At 47.2% G+C, this 16896-nt stretch overlaps 1 protein-coding gene across 5 annotated transcripts in view; it reads right to left on the reverse strand.

The window, feature by feature from the left end:
• LOC105493993 (LARGE xylosyl- and glucuronyltransferase 1) overlaps nucleotides 1-16896 on the reverse strand; it is a 634501-nt gene that overhangs the window by 578134 nt on the left and 39471 nt on the right. The window contains exon 1 of one of the 5 annotated variants that reach the window (XM_011762029.3): nucleotides 6650-7345. The exons of the other annotated variants lie outside the window; for them this stretch is intronic. Coding sequence (XP_011760331.2) covers nucleotides 6650-6852 — 203 coding nt within the window. The 5' untranslated portion in view covers nucleotides 6853-7345. Of the gene's footprint in view, nucleotides 1-6649; nucleotides 7346-16896 lie in introns of those variants that run through there. 5 annotated transcript variants of the gene reach the window in all.

A 16896-nucleotide genomic window follows, 5' to 3' on the forward strand; every position in this document is an offset into this window, starting at 1 on the left:
CCTGCAGAAGGTTCTATAGGACAGTGCTGATATAGAGGTGAAGGAGTGACGTGAAGCTTGAGGGTCTGTGTGACCTTGGGCGAGTTACTTCACCTCTCTGTGCCTCATTTCCTCATTTGTAAAATGGGGATAATGTAGCTACCTTATTCCGTCATAATAAGGATGATGGGCTCTGCAAGCACTCACAATAATGTTTATGATAATGGTAAACACTCACCAGATGGAACCCTGGAATGGAGGACAGACACCCTTATGGTGCAGTGTGGATTGCTGCAAGGATTAGAAAGATTTTTATAGAAAGCACCTCCCACAGGCCCAAACATAGCAAACACTCAGTCCATTCACTTTTTTTTTTTTCAATAAATATTCACAGAGCACCTACTATGGGCTAGGCATTCTTCTAGGCACCAGAGACAGAGAAATGAACGAAGGCCTTGCTCTCATGGAGCGTACAGTCTCACTAAAGGGGTTGATTATTGCTTACGCTAACAAGAACACCAACACGTCCAGCATATTACATATTCTCAGCAACGAAAAAGAAATGCCAATCCTAAAGCTACCCACAAAGGTGGCGTCTGACAAAAGGGCTCTACTGAACGAATGGAAGGATAGATTAATGAATGAGGGTGTGGGGAGGAGGCTCAGTAATGCACAAGCGATGAACTGGGCTCTGGGTGGGCCCAGAGTTAATCACCCCACGGTGGACGCATGTGGCTAACTCAGCGGTTGCCAGGTGACACTCATAAATGATCATAAAGCAGTCTGCAAACAGTGTTATGTATAAAACCTTCATCATCATGAACAGGAATCTTAAGATCCAAATGACTGGGATAAACATGGCCTTTACGCACATGCCCTCTGGCTTCTATGCTGGACTCTGCTCTGACTCATCCTGTGGGCTGGGGCTGTTCACTCAGCGGAGGGACCAAACAGCCTTTCACTGGCCCTGGACAAACGAAACCCCCTGAGAGGGAGGTGTCCCACTGCCCAGAAAACCCCTCCCCAGCCTTCGGACTCACCTGCCGGCCTGAGCAACGTGCCTTCTAGCTCTGGTTCTATTATTCACGACAAAGGGGCTTTCCCGGGAGACGGCAAGCGGCACCACACGCCTGCCTGCGCTTCTATTTCCAAAATCTGAAAGCTCTGTTTCATAGGTTTGCAGCTCCCTGACAGCTAAATGTCATGGGATGGAGCCACGTTGAATCACTGGATCTACTCCTTACCAGCAGGCTGGGCCTCAGAAAGTTATTTCAAGTCCTCTAGTCCCGATCGCTCCTTTTTTGTTTAGTAAGTAAAAATAGTGCATGCTTCACCACGTTGTTAGTAGGATTACATGAGAGAACTCAAATAAAGTGCCCAAGTCTTTGGTAGGACCCAGCTCACGTCCCATCTAGAATGCCAAGACGGCTAGACAAGAAGAGGAGACGCAGCTCAAGTACCAGTGCAGGCACTATCTATCGGGGCCACCTGGTCTACCTGTGCCTTGCCCAATGCCCTCCTCATTCAAAAGGGGAGAGCCACACCGGATCTGTGCCGTTTACCCTGTGATCTCTTGCAGCACACTACCCGCTCCATTTTCCCACACCCATGATGCATTTCATCCTGCTGAAAAGAATACAAAGCATATGGAAATTCAGTGCCAGAATTCATACCAGCAACCTCGTCCATCTGCATAAGCCTTAGTTCCAAATGGTGACAACAGGCCTTTTGCTCATTCCAGGTGTCACATGCGCACGGGTGTGTGGGAACAGCAACCCTGGAATCTATGAGACTGAGAGGGAACTACCACGGCCTGCCTCGTCGGAAGCGGAAACCCCTGAGAACGCCAGGTTTGGAACGCTGCTTATACATGGTTTTTAGACATGTGCTAAAATAAATAGCCAAGTTTTAATGTAAAAATGCCTGTCTTGAATATCACACTTCAAGACGAGATGATGTCTAAGGGTCTTCCTGTGTCTGATCTACAAGGATTCCTGATAGGAGGTCACCTGGTGGGGAGGACAGGGCTGAAATGAGGTTAGCTGATGCTCCCCACGTGGCCTAAAACGATTACTGTCCCTCACTTCTCCCCTCACCATCCCAGCCAGCATCTGCCACTCCATGACCTCCTCTTGCCCACAGCCCTCCCTAACCTGTCCTTAATTGAATTACAGGCAATTTCCACTCCCCCAACCAGGCAGATTCCTCCCATCAAAAATCGTTTCTGTGCCTCTTATTAAACTCCTCACTAAACTCCTCCCTTTCTAGTGATTGCCCACCCCCTGGTTTGGTCAACCAGAAATCACCTCTCATGTCAAATCCCAACTCATCATGCATTCTCTGTATGTCTACCCCATGGCAGGCACAGCACACAGACTCGACAATGACCATGGCTGACCATGAAGGACTCAAAACCAAATGGAAGGGGGGGTTGCAAGGTACGTGGATTAACGGCCAAACTAAATGGGCAGCCACTAGTACTTCAACCGAATTCTAAGATGCTAGGCATTCAGGGGAGGACTGGCTGATTCCAAAAGTGGGGACGTGGAAAGACGGGCCATGAACGAGGCTCCAAAAATGAGCAGAATGTAGACAGGGAGAGCGAAAGGGGGAAAGAAGGGGAGGCCCTTTCATTTGAAATCCGACTTTCTGATCAACGCTCATCATTCCGGCCCTCTCTTACCCTTGGCGCCAGCCCCTCTGGATCCACTTAAGATTTCTACTGTGTCCTCCTCTTGTCTGTTGGTTGGCTACTCCCTGCTTGATCTGACCCCTGCAGACCTACTCACCTTCCCTACTCCCTGGGCTCTGACCCAAAACAGCACTCTCAGAGTTGGCATTAAGTATGGCAAGGCTAAAATTAGGACTGTTTCCATAGATATCTAGACTTGTCTGTAGCAAATGCGTTCAGCTCCCTCCCAAGTGGGAAAAAAAAAATGTATTTTCCATTCTGACTGCAAAGCAACCCAGGGGTCTGGAAAATCGAAGCCTCCTCACATCTGGACATGCCTCTGAGCTTCCCAACCCCATGGGAAGGAAAAGAGGAGCCTCCTCAGGTCTGTGCAGGGGTTTGCAGGGGAACGACAAAAGCCATTTGTCCTCACTGGACGAGAAAACACCAGGAAGAAAAGGAGGTAGCAACCATGGGAAGCACTCGCATGTCCAGACCACCAGCACATACGTGCGCACCCTCGTGTCATCCTGGGAGGGGATCCCTTCTGGGAGGTGGCTCGCCTTTCTCCCCATTTCAGAGATGAGGCAACGCAGACCAAGAAAACTACATAATTCAGTGTCACTGGAAGACGAGCCACATCACAGTGAAAAGATGGAAAACGGAAATTCAAAGATGTTCAGAGAACTGCCCAAAGCCACTCCGCAAAGGGCCATCAGGAGGACAGAGAAGCAACAACAGACACCGCTGATAGAGAAGCAACAACAGACACTGCTGATGTTGAAGGCACTGTTTTGTTCTAGGTTCTGGGTTCAATACTTCATGTGGAGTCTTGCATTTCACCCTAGTTATGAGTTGAATTGTGGATCCTCCAGAAAGATGTGCTGAAGTCCTATCCCCACTCAGAATGTGACCTTATTTGGAAACAAGTTCATTACAGGTATCATTCAGTTAAGATGAGGTCATACTGGAGAAGGGTGGGCCCTTAACCCAGTCTGACTGGTGTCTTCATAAGATGATGGCCATGTGATGAGACACACAGAACGAGTTCCAGTGATGACAGGGGCTTAGAGTAATGCATCTACCAGCCAGAGTGCCAAAGAAAAGCAAAGCAGAGGCCAGGAAGGACACAGGTTTCAGAGAACATGGCCCTGCCAACACAACTCTGGCCTCTGGAATCGAGAGACATTATTGACTCATTTCTGTGGTTTTGAGCCATCCAGTTTGTTATGGCAGCCTTCGGAAACTGACACAGTCCTCACCACAATTCTATGAAGACAGGTACTGACACGGTTGGGTTTTACACATGAAGTCACTAAATCTTCATTAACAATAAATAATACCAGTGACAGATATCAACGTGGTTCCAGGTGCTGTACAGACAAACTCATTTTATTGCCACAACAACCCTAACCCCACAACATCCCCATGACTGACTGTTTTTGTTTTTGTTTTTTTGAGACAGTCTCACTCTGTTGCCCAGGCTGGAGTGCAGGGGCGCAATCTCGGCTCACTGCAACCTCCGCCTCCCGGGTTCCAGCAGTTCTTCTGCCTTAACCTCCTGAGTGGCTGGGATTATAGGTGTGCACCACCACACCTGGATAATTTTTGTATTTTTAGTATAGACAGGGTTTCCCTTCCCCACATTGACCAGGCTGTCTTGAACTCCTAACCTCAGGTGATCCGCCCGTCTTGGCCTCCTAAAGTGCTAGGATTACAGGCGTGAGCCACCACGCCTGGCCTGTCCCATTTTACAGGAGGGAAAACTGAGGCATAAACAGATTAAATCACTTGCATAAGGGCACAAGGCTTGTATGGGGTAGAATGTGGATTCAAACCCAGATCCAGAATCTGTGCCCTGACCCACTAGGACCAGAACAGTGTCTGATCTCCAATGGAACTCAGAAGGTGTGGTGACGCAGCCCACATCCCTCGCCTCTTTTAAAACTTGGTATTCCACCTGCTAACAGAATGCTCTGCTCTCAGGAGCACCTTTAAACATGTATTTCATGGCACAAACAAATTACTCAGATGGGCAGTGGTTTCCATATATCCCATTAGCTCAAATTAAAGTACATTTATATTCATTTTAAGGCTGACCCAGCTCTATAGCAGCAACAGAAATCAGAATAGGAATACCTGGGTGTCTAGAGTACAAAGCAGGCAGAGTAAAATAAAGCTCTTGTCTTACAAAGCTTTTATGTGCTAGGTCATTTCAGTAAGCATTTAATGAGCACATATTGTGTGCCAGCACTGTGTCAGGTAAGCGGGATACAAAAGACACAGACTCAGCCTGGCAGGTGCTCCATCTGGAAGGACGTGGAAATGGCCACATTACCATATATCCAGGTAAGTACCAGGACTGAAGTCAGAACAGAGATGCTATTAAAGGACAGAGGAGAGGTATCGAAATCTGCCCAGGTAAATAGCAGATGGCTTTAGAGCATCTGGTACCAGACCTTTATCCTTAATTTCAAGCTTCTTACTTTAAGGCTAATTTAAACATCACTACTACCAACCTCCTTCCCCTGTGGGCACACAAGCGCCCCCGCGTGCGCACACACACACGCGCGCGCGCACACACACACGCACTCCTCTGTCTTCCCTCATTCTCTCCTTTTTTCTTTCTCTCTGCAACTTTTCACTGAAACACTTGATTTTTTCACTGCATGAACCACACTGGTGACCCACAGAACAAATGGCAATATTCATCTAATGATTACTAATCCATAATGAAGTAAATAAAGCTAATTGATGACCTTCAGAAAAAAAAATTTAAGGTCAGAGCCTTGAAGCACTAAAGTTCATAGCTAACTAGCAATGGTGATTAGTGTTAATTCATCTAAACGGTCTCAGCACCAGGAATTCAAGTCTATTTCTAAATCAGCAAAAGAAAAGAAAACAATATTGGTGAAAGGAATGAGGAACTAGGGTGGCAGGAGGTGGGGGTGACAGAGGGGGTTCCTTCGAGTTGAAGAACCCAAAATAGAGCATGCTCTGACATCAACCTTTCAGCCAGTCACTGGTCCACCCACAGAGGCTGGTCACTCCACACAGAGCACACTGTCTTGACTGTCATGTGGCTTAGCAGTAAGAATGCAAACTCTGACGTGACACTGCCTTCATTGCTTGCACTGTGAAATGGGCATGCCAGCATCCACTTCGCAGAGTCATTCTCAGGTTGAATGTACCAAAGGTGCTCAGAACCTTCCATGGCACAGAGTAGACACTCAGTCAATGCTATCCATTATTTTTATTATTTCTAGCACGATCTTTGCCATCAAAGAATTTAACACAGTTCCTGAGAAAATACACAGCAGCTGCTATCCATCTTCATCACCACCATCATCATCGCCATTCCCATCATCACCACCAACACCACCACTCCACCAGCAACACACAAGCTGTGGGCACATCCTTTACGCCCTTGAACCTGAGGTTCCTACAGCTATGAAGCAAGTTCCATGAAAATTTACAGACTGAACGCTAAGTGCAGGGCACCCTGAGGGCTGGCTCCAGCTCCCTGGGAGCTGGTCTTATGGAGCACACTGGCAGGAAGAGCCAGAAACCAAGTGAATTTGGAGCATGGTAAAGAGCCATGGCCATGCACGGTGGCTCACGCCTGTCATCCCAGCACTCTGGGAGGCTGAGACGGGTGGATCACCTGAGGTTAGGAGTTCGAGACCAGCCTGGCCAACATAGCAAAACCCTGTCTCTACTAAAAATACAAAAAATTAGCTGGGCATGGTGGCGGACACCTGTAATCCCAGCTACTCGGGAAGCTGAGGCAGGAGAATCGCTTGAACCCATGAGGTGGAGGTTACAGTGAGCCAAGATTGCACCACTGCACTCCAGCCTGGGTGCCAAGAGCAAAATTCTGTCTCCAAACAAACAAACAAACAAACAAAAAGGCCATGGAAGTGATCTAGCTGGGAAAACACACAAACAAGCCTCTTACGTTAAAATTGGATCCTTTCACCAGAAAGCACACCCACTCACCTCTGCCTGAACCGCCCCCAGCAAGAGGGAGGCCCGGGAGGAGGGTGCAGATTTGACCAGATGATCTGGAGCTGGGTGGCCCTGACAGAGGACACCACCTCATTCCTGGGTGGCCTGACTTTGTATTTGGGTTTATTATTTCTGCCCTGCCCAAAAAAGGCCCTTGGGATCAGGCGTATTTCTTTTTTTAACCCCCCTGGCATGAGCAGCGCACGACAAAGGCACGCCTCGATTAGCTGGAGCGTTCCAGGCCTAATGAGACATGCTGTGGAGTTACTTGTATAGTCTGTTCTGAATGGTGTCAGATGGAGCACTTCCTGCCCCCTGCTGAAAGCCCTGAAGGCCACGTCCCTCCTGGGGCCTTCTGGGAAGCTGAGATGTGAGCGGGCAACACAGGACGGGTGGAAACACGGAGCAGGTGGCACTCAGCGTGCTCGTCTGCCTGGGGTCCAGCCTCTTCACCCACCCAGGAAGGCAGCATGTCACAACCACAGAGCATTGGAAACAACCACTGACCAGGAGCCGACAACGTGCCTCCGTTTACCCATCCACAATGCTCCATCACCAATTCTGGCACTAAAACTTGTATGATCCTTTCTCAGATTCACATGCCATTCTTTATCCTCCCACTGTCTGCTACCTCACATCCTTCCTCCTCCTCCTCCTTTCCACCAGGCCTAGGATCTGCCTCCCATTTGGGTCCTGCCCTGCCCTCCCCTCCATGTCACAAGAAGCCAAACCCAAGTCACTGGTTTCACTTCCCTCCTCCTCCACTGTGGCTCCATCCCCTCTCCTCTCACCTCCCAACCCTGACATTTCTTCCTTCCTCCCCACCTGCCTGTATTCTCTCTTCCTCCCTCCCTCCCTTCCTCCTCCTTTATTCTTCTCCTCCTGTCCTCTATTCTCCTGCCTCCGCTCAGGGAACTTAAATGAGAAAATGGTACATTATTTCCGCAGGCCGCTCTTTGCATCCTACCTCTGTCAAACGCAAAACCTCTTCCTTCCTGGCTAACTCGGTCCTTTGTTACAGCCTGCCTGAATCCGAGGACAGGACCTAAGACATGCTGAGGTTAGAGGTTCAAGGGGCCAGGACCACAGGCACGCCTCACCTCAAGGAAACCTCGTGCAGACAAAGGATAGAAAGCTGGTCTTCAGGTTTTGACTTCTCTAAGAGGCTACTGCAACTGTCCTCACTCCCCAGGACACCTCCTCTTCCAGGAGCACACGAGCCGCTGCTTTGATCTGACCTCGCAGCTTGTTCACAAATGTCTCAGGGCATGACTCAAACAGAAAGGCAAAGTAACATGTGGCTGCTGAAACGCAGCAATTCGCTCAACGAACTGCAGCTATGTTCATTATTTTAAATGGATTACAAAATAAAGGGTATTTGTCCTGTTTTTACTGCAAGTGTTAGAGTCTGGGGGTATCTTTTTTTGAAATATATTTCATTTTTAGGTAATACATCTTGGGCGAGACACTATTTCCACCCAACAATCGCTGGAAAGTGTGGAGTCAGGTTCCTCTGGGTTCAAATTCCACCTTGGTACTTACTGAACTTAGGCCAGTAACTTAGCCTGTCTGTGCCTCAGTTTCCTTGTCTGTTAAACATGGAATAATAAAGTACCCACCCCAGGAGATCAGTCAGAGGACTGTAACTGACTCCGCCCACATTACACACATCTGTATGGGGAGCCACTGACATGTCAGACGCTATTCCAAGTGCTTTCCACAGATTAATAATTCACACAGCTCTAAAAGGCAGGGACTGCTGTGATCCCCATTTTACAGAAGGTCGGCGAAGTTGAAAAACGTCCAAGATGACATGGCTAAGCAGAGGATACAGGATTCACCCCAGGCAGTCCAGCTCCAGAGATACACCACTCCCTCTATGAGGTTAGGCCCAGTGGCCAGCAAAGAATAAGCTACTCAACAACTCACTCACGAGGATTATACTAAATATTACTGGCTTCATTTTTATAAGAGCCATTGCCTCCAGATGGGCAATTTTATTTGAGCTTTTGAATTAAATTTCAGACCCGGGGCACTGACCTTCATGTAATAATATGTATCTCTACCCACACCCCACCTCCACCATTCTGGAGAGAAAGCCAGGCTGGGGGAACTGCCTGCTTGCAGCTTTATGGGTCAAGCTGCAGTCTCTGGGCCAAAGAAGCTGGGGGTGTCTCCCTCCCAGAATTGTTGGCAAATCTCTCTGTGGCCAGGGCCAACTGCAGAATGACAGCCACCACCTGTCCCTCTTGACTGGGGAACCGTGGGGGCAGAGGGCTGTGCCACAGAGAGAGCAAAGCTCCTCCTGAATACACATGCCCATCTCCAACGACGCCAAGGAGACTCCAGGCTGAGCAGAGACGGCTCTCCCCAGCCTGCCATGCCTGCTGCATCCCCTGAGCAGTGACTGGTGCTAAACTCCACAGCAACCGACAGGCAGCAGCCCTAGCCATGCCTCACGCCGCAGAGCAGGTGACCGATGAATTTAGCTTGCACTTGGCAGCACAGGGCATTTTCACTTTGGTGGGAGGAAGCCGCCTGATTTCGTTTAATTGAAAGTTTCCCTCGCCAGTGCCTGAGAGTGCCTGTCAGCAGCAGGTGGAGGTGGGAAACACAGGGCAGTGAGAAGCCTGCCTGTCCCACACTCTGACACCTCCGGCAGCCCCACCCAATGGGCTCTGCTAGCCAGGTCACTTCTGCTAGGTGAGGTACAGCCTTCAGTGCCCGGGGGCCAGGAGCATGCTGCATCTGGGATCTGGGATGCAGAGCTATGGGTTCCTCCTCCACAGTTTTCCAGCAGCCACTCCCAGATATGGCTCAGTCCAAAGATCTCAACCCAAATATCCCAATCTTGGGATTTTAGAACAAAATGTCATAGAAGAAAACATAGAGGATGGTCAAGAATGCAGGCTTTGGAGCAAGAAATCTCTGTGTCTGAATCACTGATCTATTCTCTAATCGTGAGACCCAGCAGGAAGCATGGCCTCCGTGGGCCTTAGTTTATCATCTGTGCCATCAACATGGGAACCAGGTTAGAACCCCAGGCCTGGGGATAAAACAGGACTGAAACTAACTGGACCCCCATACCAGTCCCCATGATAACTCCAACCATTAGGATTTGCTCAAAAGTGTGGGCCCACAAAGGTAATTTATGGAGTCACAAATCAGGAGAGCAGATACCCTTGGAGACACAGGGGGCAGTGATGGGAGAGGGGGAGGATGCACTCGGGGCACTGGTAACGTCCTAATTCTTGTTATGGGAGCTGGTGATACAGATGTGTTACCTTTGTGAAAAGTCACCAAGCTGCACACTTATGCTTTCTGTGCTTTGCTGCTGGTATAATATGCTATACTTCTATTTAAAACCAGACTGACACAGGAACAGAAAACCAAGCACTGCATGTTCTCACTCACAAGTGGGAGCTGAACAACGAGAATGCATGGACACAGGGAGGAGAACGACATACAACAGGGCCTGTTGGGGGGTGCGGGGCTAGGGGAGGGAGGGCATTAGGACAAATGCCTAATGCATGCAGGGCTTAAAACCTAGATGACAGGTTGACAGGTGCAGGAAATCACCATGGCACATGCATACCTAAGTAACAAACCTGCACATTCTGCACATGGATCTCAGAACTTAAACTAAAAAAATAAATAAATAAATAAGTAAAATATAAAATACAAATGTACTTTAAAAAAAAAAAAAAAGGCATTGGCGTGGGACATAAAAACTGGCCTTCATGACTGTCCTCGGCTCAGAGCAAGAACTCCATATCTGAACACTCTGGTGGTCATCTCTCCACATAAGCCCCCTTCACCCAGGGCTGTCTTTACAAAACCCATCATCTAATGGTACCACTGTGTTTGCAGATGCCCCAACAACTCTGAGCGATCATCATATCCAGTGACTCCAAAGCATCTTCCCTGCCTTCCACAAGTATTTACTGAGCATCTTCCATGTACCAGAAATGGATCCAGAAGTAAACAAAACTAAGAAAGTCCCTTTAAAAAAAAAAAAAAAAAAGCTGATTTTATGCATCTGAAGAGAAGGGAAAGGATACCATTTACGGAGGCCCTGCTATGTATGATAATGGTGTCCTGGGTGGTGCATCTGCCGTATAATTTTATCATTAGCACTGTCACGAGGTTCAATCTAGTCAAGGTTATCCCTCCATTTGAGGTATAAACTACCCAGTCTACGCCAAATGGAAGCCCAAAGTCTCCTCCAAAAAACAACATTTTTCCAGTATTTTTTCAGAAACTAGCACAGCAGGCTCTGGAGACAGGTTATTTGGGTTCAAACCTTCATTGTATGACTTCAGGCAAGTTTCTTAATCTCTCTATGCCTCAGTTTTCCCATTTTCAAAATCAGAGAAATCATTACTTCTTAGAATTCTGGAAGGATGCGATATGATGATCCAGGGAAATACTACAGAACCCTTGAAATATAGCTGCTCTGAAGTGAGCCGTGCTATAAATTAAAATCCAGGCCAGGCACAGTGGCTCACGCCTGTAATCCCAGCACTTTGGGAGGCTGAGGCGGGTGGATCACTTGAGGTCAGGAGTTCGAGACCAGCCTGCCAACGTGGTGAAACCGTGTCTCTATAAAAATACAAAAATCAGTTGGGCGTGGTGGTGCACACCTCTAGTCCCAGCTACTCAAGAGGCTGAGGCACGAGAATCGCTTGAATCCAGGAGGCAGAGGCTGCAGTGAGCCAAAATCATGCCACTCCACTCCAGCCTGAGCAACAGAACAAGACCCTATCTCAAAAAAATAATAAAAATAAAAATAATAAAACAAAATACATACCAGAGTCCAAAGACAGTATGAAATAAAGAGTGTAACATACGAATTTATATATCTATATTTTGGTTATGCTGGGCTAAATACAATATATAATTAAATTAATTTTACCTGTTTCTTTTTACCTTTTTAAAAATATGACTACTAAAATATTTAAAATTACATATGTGGTTTATATTGTCCTTTTTTTTTTTTTTTGAGACAGAGTCTCGCTCAGTTGCCCAGGCTGGAGTGCAGTGGCGCGATCTCAGCTTACTGCAACCTCCACCTTCCAGTTTCAAGCGATTCTCCTGCCTTAATCTCCCAAGTAGCTGGGACTATAGGCGCCCGCCACCACGCCCAACTAATTTTTGTATTTTTAGTAGAGACGGGGTTTCACCATATTGGCCAGGCTGGTCTCGAACTCCTGACCTTGTGATCCGCCTGCCTTTGCCTCCCAAAGTGCTGGGATTACAGGCATGAGCCACCACACCTGGCCAGCTTATGTTGTATTTCTATCTGGCACATGCTGTTCTAGCTTACCAAACCGTTTTCCTAAACAAAGGCAATTCCTTTCTCAAAGGAATTTTCAATCCCAGCTCTTCAGAGAAAATGTTACATCTCAATGTATAAATACGTTAACTTCATGGATGCAGAAACTAAACATGAACCTGATGATGTGCCTTGCCTAAGGTCAAGTGGCTAACAAAGGTAAGGCCAGAATCTGACCCCAGATCTAACTCAAAGCTGAACTCAGCTCTTTTTGATACTCAACACTCATTTACCTCTACCTCTGAATCTAATCCTTAAAAGAGGGGCTTCTCCAAGCCATCACCCCAGGAAAGACTCCAGAACTAACATTCAATTACTTGTCACTGGGATCACCAATGGGTGGCTGTGTTTAATAGGATAAGAGTGTTTGACAGCTCAAGATATGGTTTTAAAAGAGTGAGGGTAAATGTTTGCAGAGATATCATCAGGATGCGTGATATTCAGATGCTTTCAATACTTGGCCATAGTGACATTTCTAGTCCTAGTTTCTTTCCTTCTTTTTTTTTTTTTTTTTTTTTGAGATGGAGTTTCGAGCCCCAGGCTGGAGCCGCAATGGCATGATCTCAGCTCACCGCAACCTCCGCCTGCTGGGTTCAAGCGATTCTCCTGCCTCAGCCTCCCGAGTAGCTGGGATTACAGGCATGTGCCACCACGCCTGGCTAATTTTGCATTTTTAGTAGAGACAGGGTTTCTCTACGATGGCCAGGCTAGTCTCGAACTCCTGACCTCAGGTGATCCGCCCACCTCGGCCTCCCAAAGTGCTGGGATCACAGGCGTGAGCCACCACGCCCGTCTCTTTTCTTCTTATATACAGCACATCAAAGAAAATGGGATGTCTCAGGGCTGTAATGTTCAGGAGGGGCCGCCACCTCCCAAGCACACTAAACTAACATGGAATCCTCCCAAGAGCCCCATGAGACATGGATCTTGCATCCCCACTTGACAGATGATGAAACCACTCCCAGGAAGGTTTACTGATTTGTCCACAGCCACCCAGCTGGTAAGTGGCAGAGCAGACTTCAAACCCAGTCTACACCTAGTCTTCCCACTTAACAACTGCAAATCCACCCTTCATTTTAGGCATCCTGTCTTTGCTCCTCTAGCCCTGCTGTGCTAGAATGTCTTTTCCAATCGACTTATTCTGCCAGGTCTGGCTCTAACCACTTTTTCTTTAAAGCCACTACTGTTCTCTCCCTTTTCCTAAAAGTAATTAACCACTCTTTCCTTTGGTCACCCGTGAACTTGAAACACCATCTGTCCTGTACTCGCCACAGTGTATTAGAATGTGTTGCTTCTATGTCTGCTACGTCCGCAACAGCACGGGCCTCTCTCATAGAAGATGCTGTGCCTAATCCGAGTAGGTATCTTTGGCTGCTGGCACAGTATCAGGTACATGGGCATTACTCAGGAAGTATCTGCCAATTAAATGAAGGCAATAAGCAACCAGCTCATCTTGACACCCTGTTTTTTGTTCTGAGTACCTTTTTCCCAACCGGCTTCACTCTTCTGAATTCTGATGTTCTTCCCCATGGGGGGCTTCGCCACCAATCTGCTTGCATGGAGAGAGGCCAAGTGCACTGCTTTCAACAAGAACTTGGTAACACCGATTGTCACCTCTCCATTTTTATTAATTGCTGAGTTAATCAAGCACTCCAAATGGTGTCCACCCACGTCAACATGCTCTTATTTCTGCAAGCGTTTCCGGAAGGCCAATACAACAGGTTTAAGCTGAAGGAAAAGCCAGAATCCCACGGCCTTTTGGTCCCAGCATGATTGCCACATTTTTCCAAATATTTGGGCTCAAGTCAGATCAGACGAAAGAAAGGTCTTGACCAAAATCTCAACCAGCTGCAGCTTCTATGGAGCAAACAGCAGAGCAAACTATGATATACTTTCTCATTTGAACATTCTAACAATCCTGCAAGACTGCCGTTACCACGCCAGCATTCAGAGAAGGAAAGTGAGGCTTAACGGAGAAATGTACTATAGTCCACAGCCAGAAGAGACAGAGATAAGGCCCAGACCTTACCAGTGCACAAGTCATGCCCACTCTCTACCAGGTGGGGCCTGAAGAGTATACTCTTACCTGATCCTGTGGCCTGCCTCATCCTCCCAGACTTAACAACCACGTTCTGGTCATTTCAGCGAAGCAGAGCCACCCCACACAAATAATGCTTTCTTTCCTCTGGGAAAGCTTTGCTAAACCTCCCAGTCATAAGGGACTGAGATGCTTTCTTTCATCTGAATCGTCAACTAGATGTTGCTTTAAATTCCGGGAAAAAAAAAAAATCATATGGATATTTTCATTCCCTCTGCTCCTCTTACTTTGGACATATATATTAACATAGGTAAATGCTTCTCCCTCACACCTGCCTTGCCGTGTGCCATTCTGCGGACAGCAAACCCAGCAGCAGAGGGACGGAAGCGAGATTCATTTTACACGTGAATGTACTTTTTATTAGAATATATTTTATGTTTAATATACTTTGCATTTATGTTAATGTGCTTTTTCGCCTTCTGATTGCAAAGAATAAATGCTATTCTCCCAAACCGTCCTCTTCCAAATTGTCCTCTTCTACTTAATAAGTAGCTTTTTCAATTTTTTTTTTCTTTCAATAAAGATGCCACAGACGCTGCTAGGCCAAAACGCAATGACATTCCCTGACAGGCTCCCATATGGAGAGTCTGACGTTCCAGATGCCTTCTTGTGTACCAGGTTTCCAGAACACAGTTACAGCCCCCCCTGGGGCCACAAAAGAAGCTCTGCACACACAACACGCTGCACGGCTTACTGTCCAGCTCAACACGCAACCTGCTCAAAGCCTGTAGCGGCCCTGGTGCCCCCAGAGGTCCCTGCACTAAATCGCCCAGGCGAAGTCACCTGCTCATTTGGAGAGCTGGAGGACTCAGAGGAAAGGTGAGCATCTGTGAGGGAAGGCTGGTCTAAACCTCATCACCTGGAAAGGATTTTGAGAAATGAAAGGTAAAGAAATAAGAATTATAATTGGCTTTCTCAAATGTGGGTAATAAGTTGACCCTTTTTAAAGGAGAAGTGTAGTTAAAAGGCACGTACGAAAATATGTTTCCATGGCAAATTATCACAGCAAAGAATCACAGCCATCTGTTTTTCAGATTCATCAAAATATAAACCCCAATTGGAATAGTTTTGTTTAAATAGTTCCCTCTCCTAAAACATACAAAGTATAGACCCATGGATCTTATTTTGAAAAAGACCCACCTACAGAATATATTTCTCTCATGTTAAGCCTTGGGGATTCAGGAAACAAATTACAATGTCTCACTACAAAGGGTTAAGGAAATAGGAACCCTTAAGTGAGTGATCATCTTCACGAGCCTGAATATGAAAACAGTGGCACACCGGGCTGGTTCTCCAGACACCAGACTAACACTGCAAACCCCTCAGGGCAGTCCGTAACCAGGATGGCCAAACATGGCTCAATGAAAGTCTCCAACAGCACTTTGATAGAGGAGATGAGGTATTAACACCCTTGCCACACCAGCAAATACTATCAATTCTCTTTGCCTTCTATGAAATGATAAAAGGTCAGTAACCTGGGGCAAATGAAATGCCTGTTTCAAGTCAGTGCAGGCTACATCCAAATCATGCCAAGACGCCTCCTCCCCCATCCAGTTCCCCGCTCGGCAGGATAAAGGGGCAGGGGAGGGAAGCAGAGGCCAGCCAGGAGACCTCTCAGCAGGGGGGCATTGTTAAAGCTTAGGAAAAACACCAAAGATGAAAGGCAGCCTCTCATCAGTAACACTGGAACAGCAAGGCTAATCTTTATCATAGAAGGCAACTGAGACTACAAATAAGGTATTTTGCAAGTAAGAGTTTCATACATTCCACAGAGTAATGGGATGCACTGAATTACCTCACCTCAGCATGTCTAGGAAACCCGTGAGATTCGATCATGGGACGACAGGGAAGCATCCCCTGCTTACACAAATGGGCAGAAATCTTAATTTTCTCCTGCCATTCTCCTGCCTCTGCTACGATTAACTTGAACTCCACGAGCCCCAAATGATGGGGTTTTCAATAGGCTGATGGAGCGCTCTTTTAATTAATCACTCCATAATCCGATTTTCCTCATGTGGGTCTACAAATCACCCCCATCTCTCCACAGATCCAAGAGGCCATGAGACATGACACACAGCTGGACGAATTATGTCGAAAATGGGAAAATTCATCACTTTGGGCCCTGGATGGCAAATAATAACCAAGAATGGGTTAGAAGGTTTCTAAAGATATCCTCGGATGCCAATGTCGGAGAAGTCTGTGCGGCAGGAAGCTGCTGTTATCTTTACATTTCAGCCTCGGCAGCTTAAGACCCTTCTGGTGAGATATGATGAAAAAGACCACGCACACACCTCCAGCACCCACAGTGTGGGGGAGCGCTGCTTTGCAAGCAGGCTGATGCTTGGCTACCAGCTTGCAGCCTCCCCAAAAGTTTCGGTATTATTATTTCCATTGCAGAGTCAAGAAAATTAAAGTATAATAAGATAAAGTAACTCAACTCAACCAGGGTCACAGAGAATGCAAGCAACAGAGACCCAGACTCATGTAGTTCTCAAAGCCTTCCAGTACTGCACCCAGGCCCAAGTCACCCTCATCTCCTGCCTGAAGTACAGCCCTCCAAAGTCTCCCTGTTTTGACCTTTGCTACCTGGGGCCAATGCACAACCAAGGAGTAGCCTCGCAATCCTGATAAACATGAATCAGCTCACCTATCTCTTCCAATGCACACCGTGCTCAGGAGACCCAGAACAATTGGGTTCCTCTCTGTCACCCTCTCCCGCCACTTTTCTAGGGGCTTGCTCCCTTCCAGCTTATGTTGTATTTCTATCTGGCACATGCTGTTCTAGCTTACCAAACTGTTTTCCTA

Source organism: Macaca nemestrina, chromosome 15 (genome assembly GCF_043159975.1).
Source record: "Macaca nemestrina isolate mMacNem1 chromosome 15, mMacNem.hap1, whole genome shotgun sequence".
Taxonomy (NCBI): Eukaryota; Metazoa; Chordata; class Mammalia; order Primates; family Cercopithecidae; genus Macaca; species Macaca nemestrina.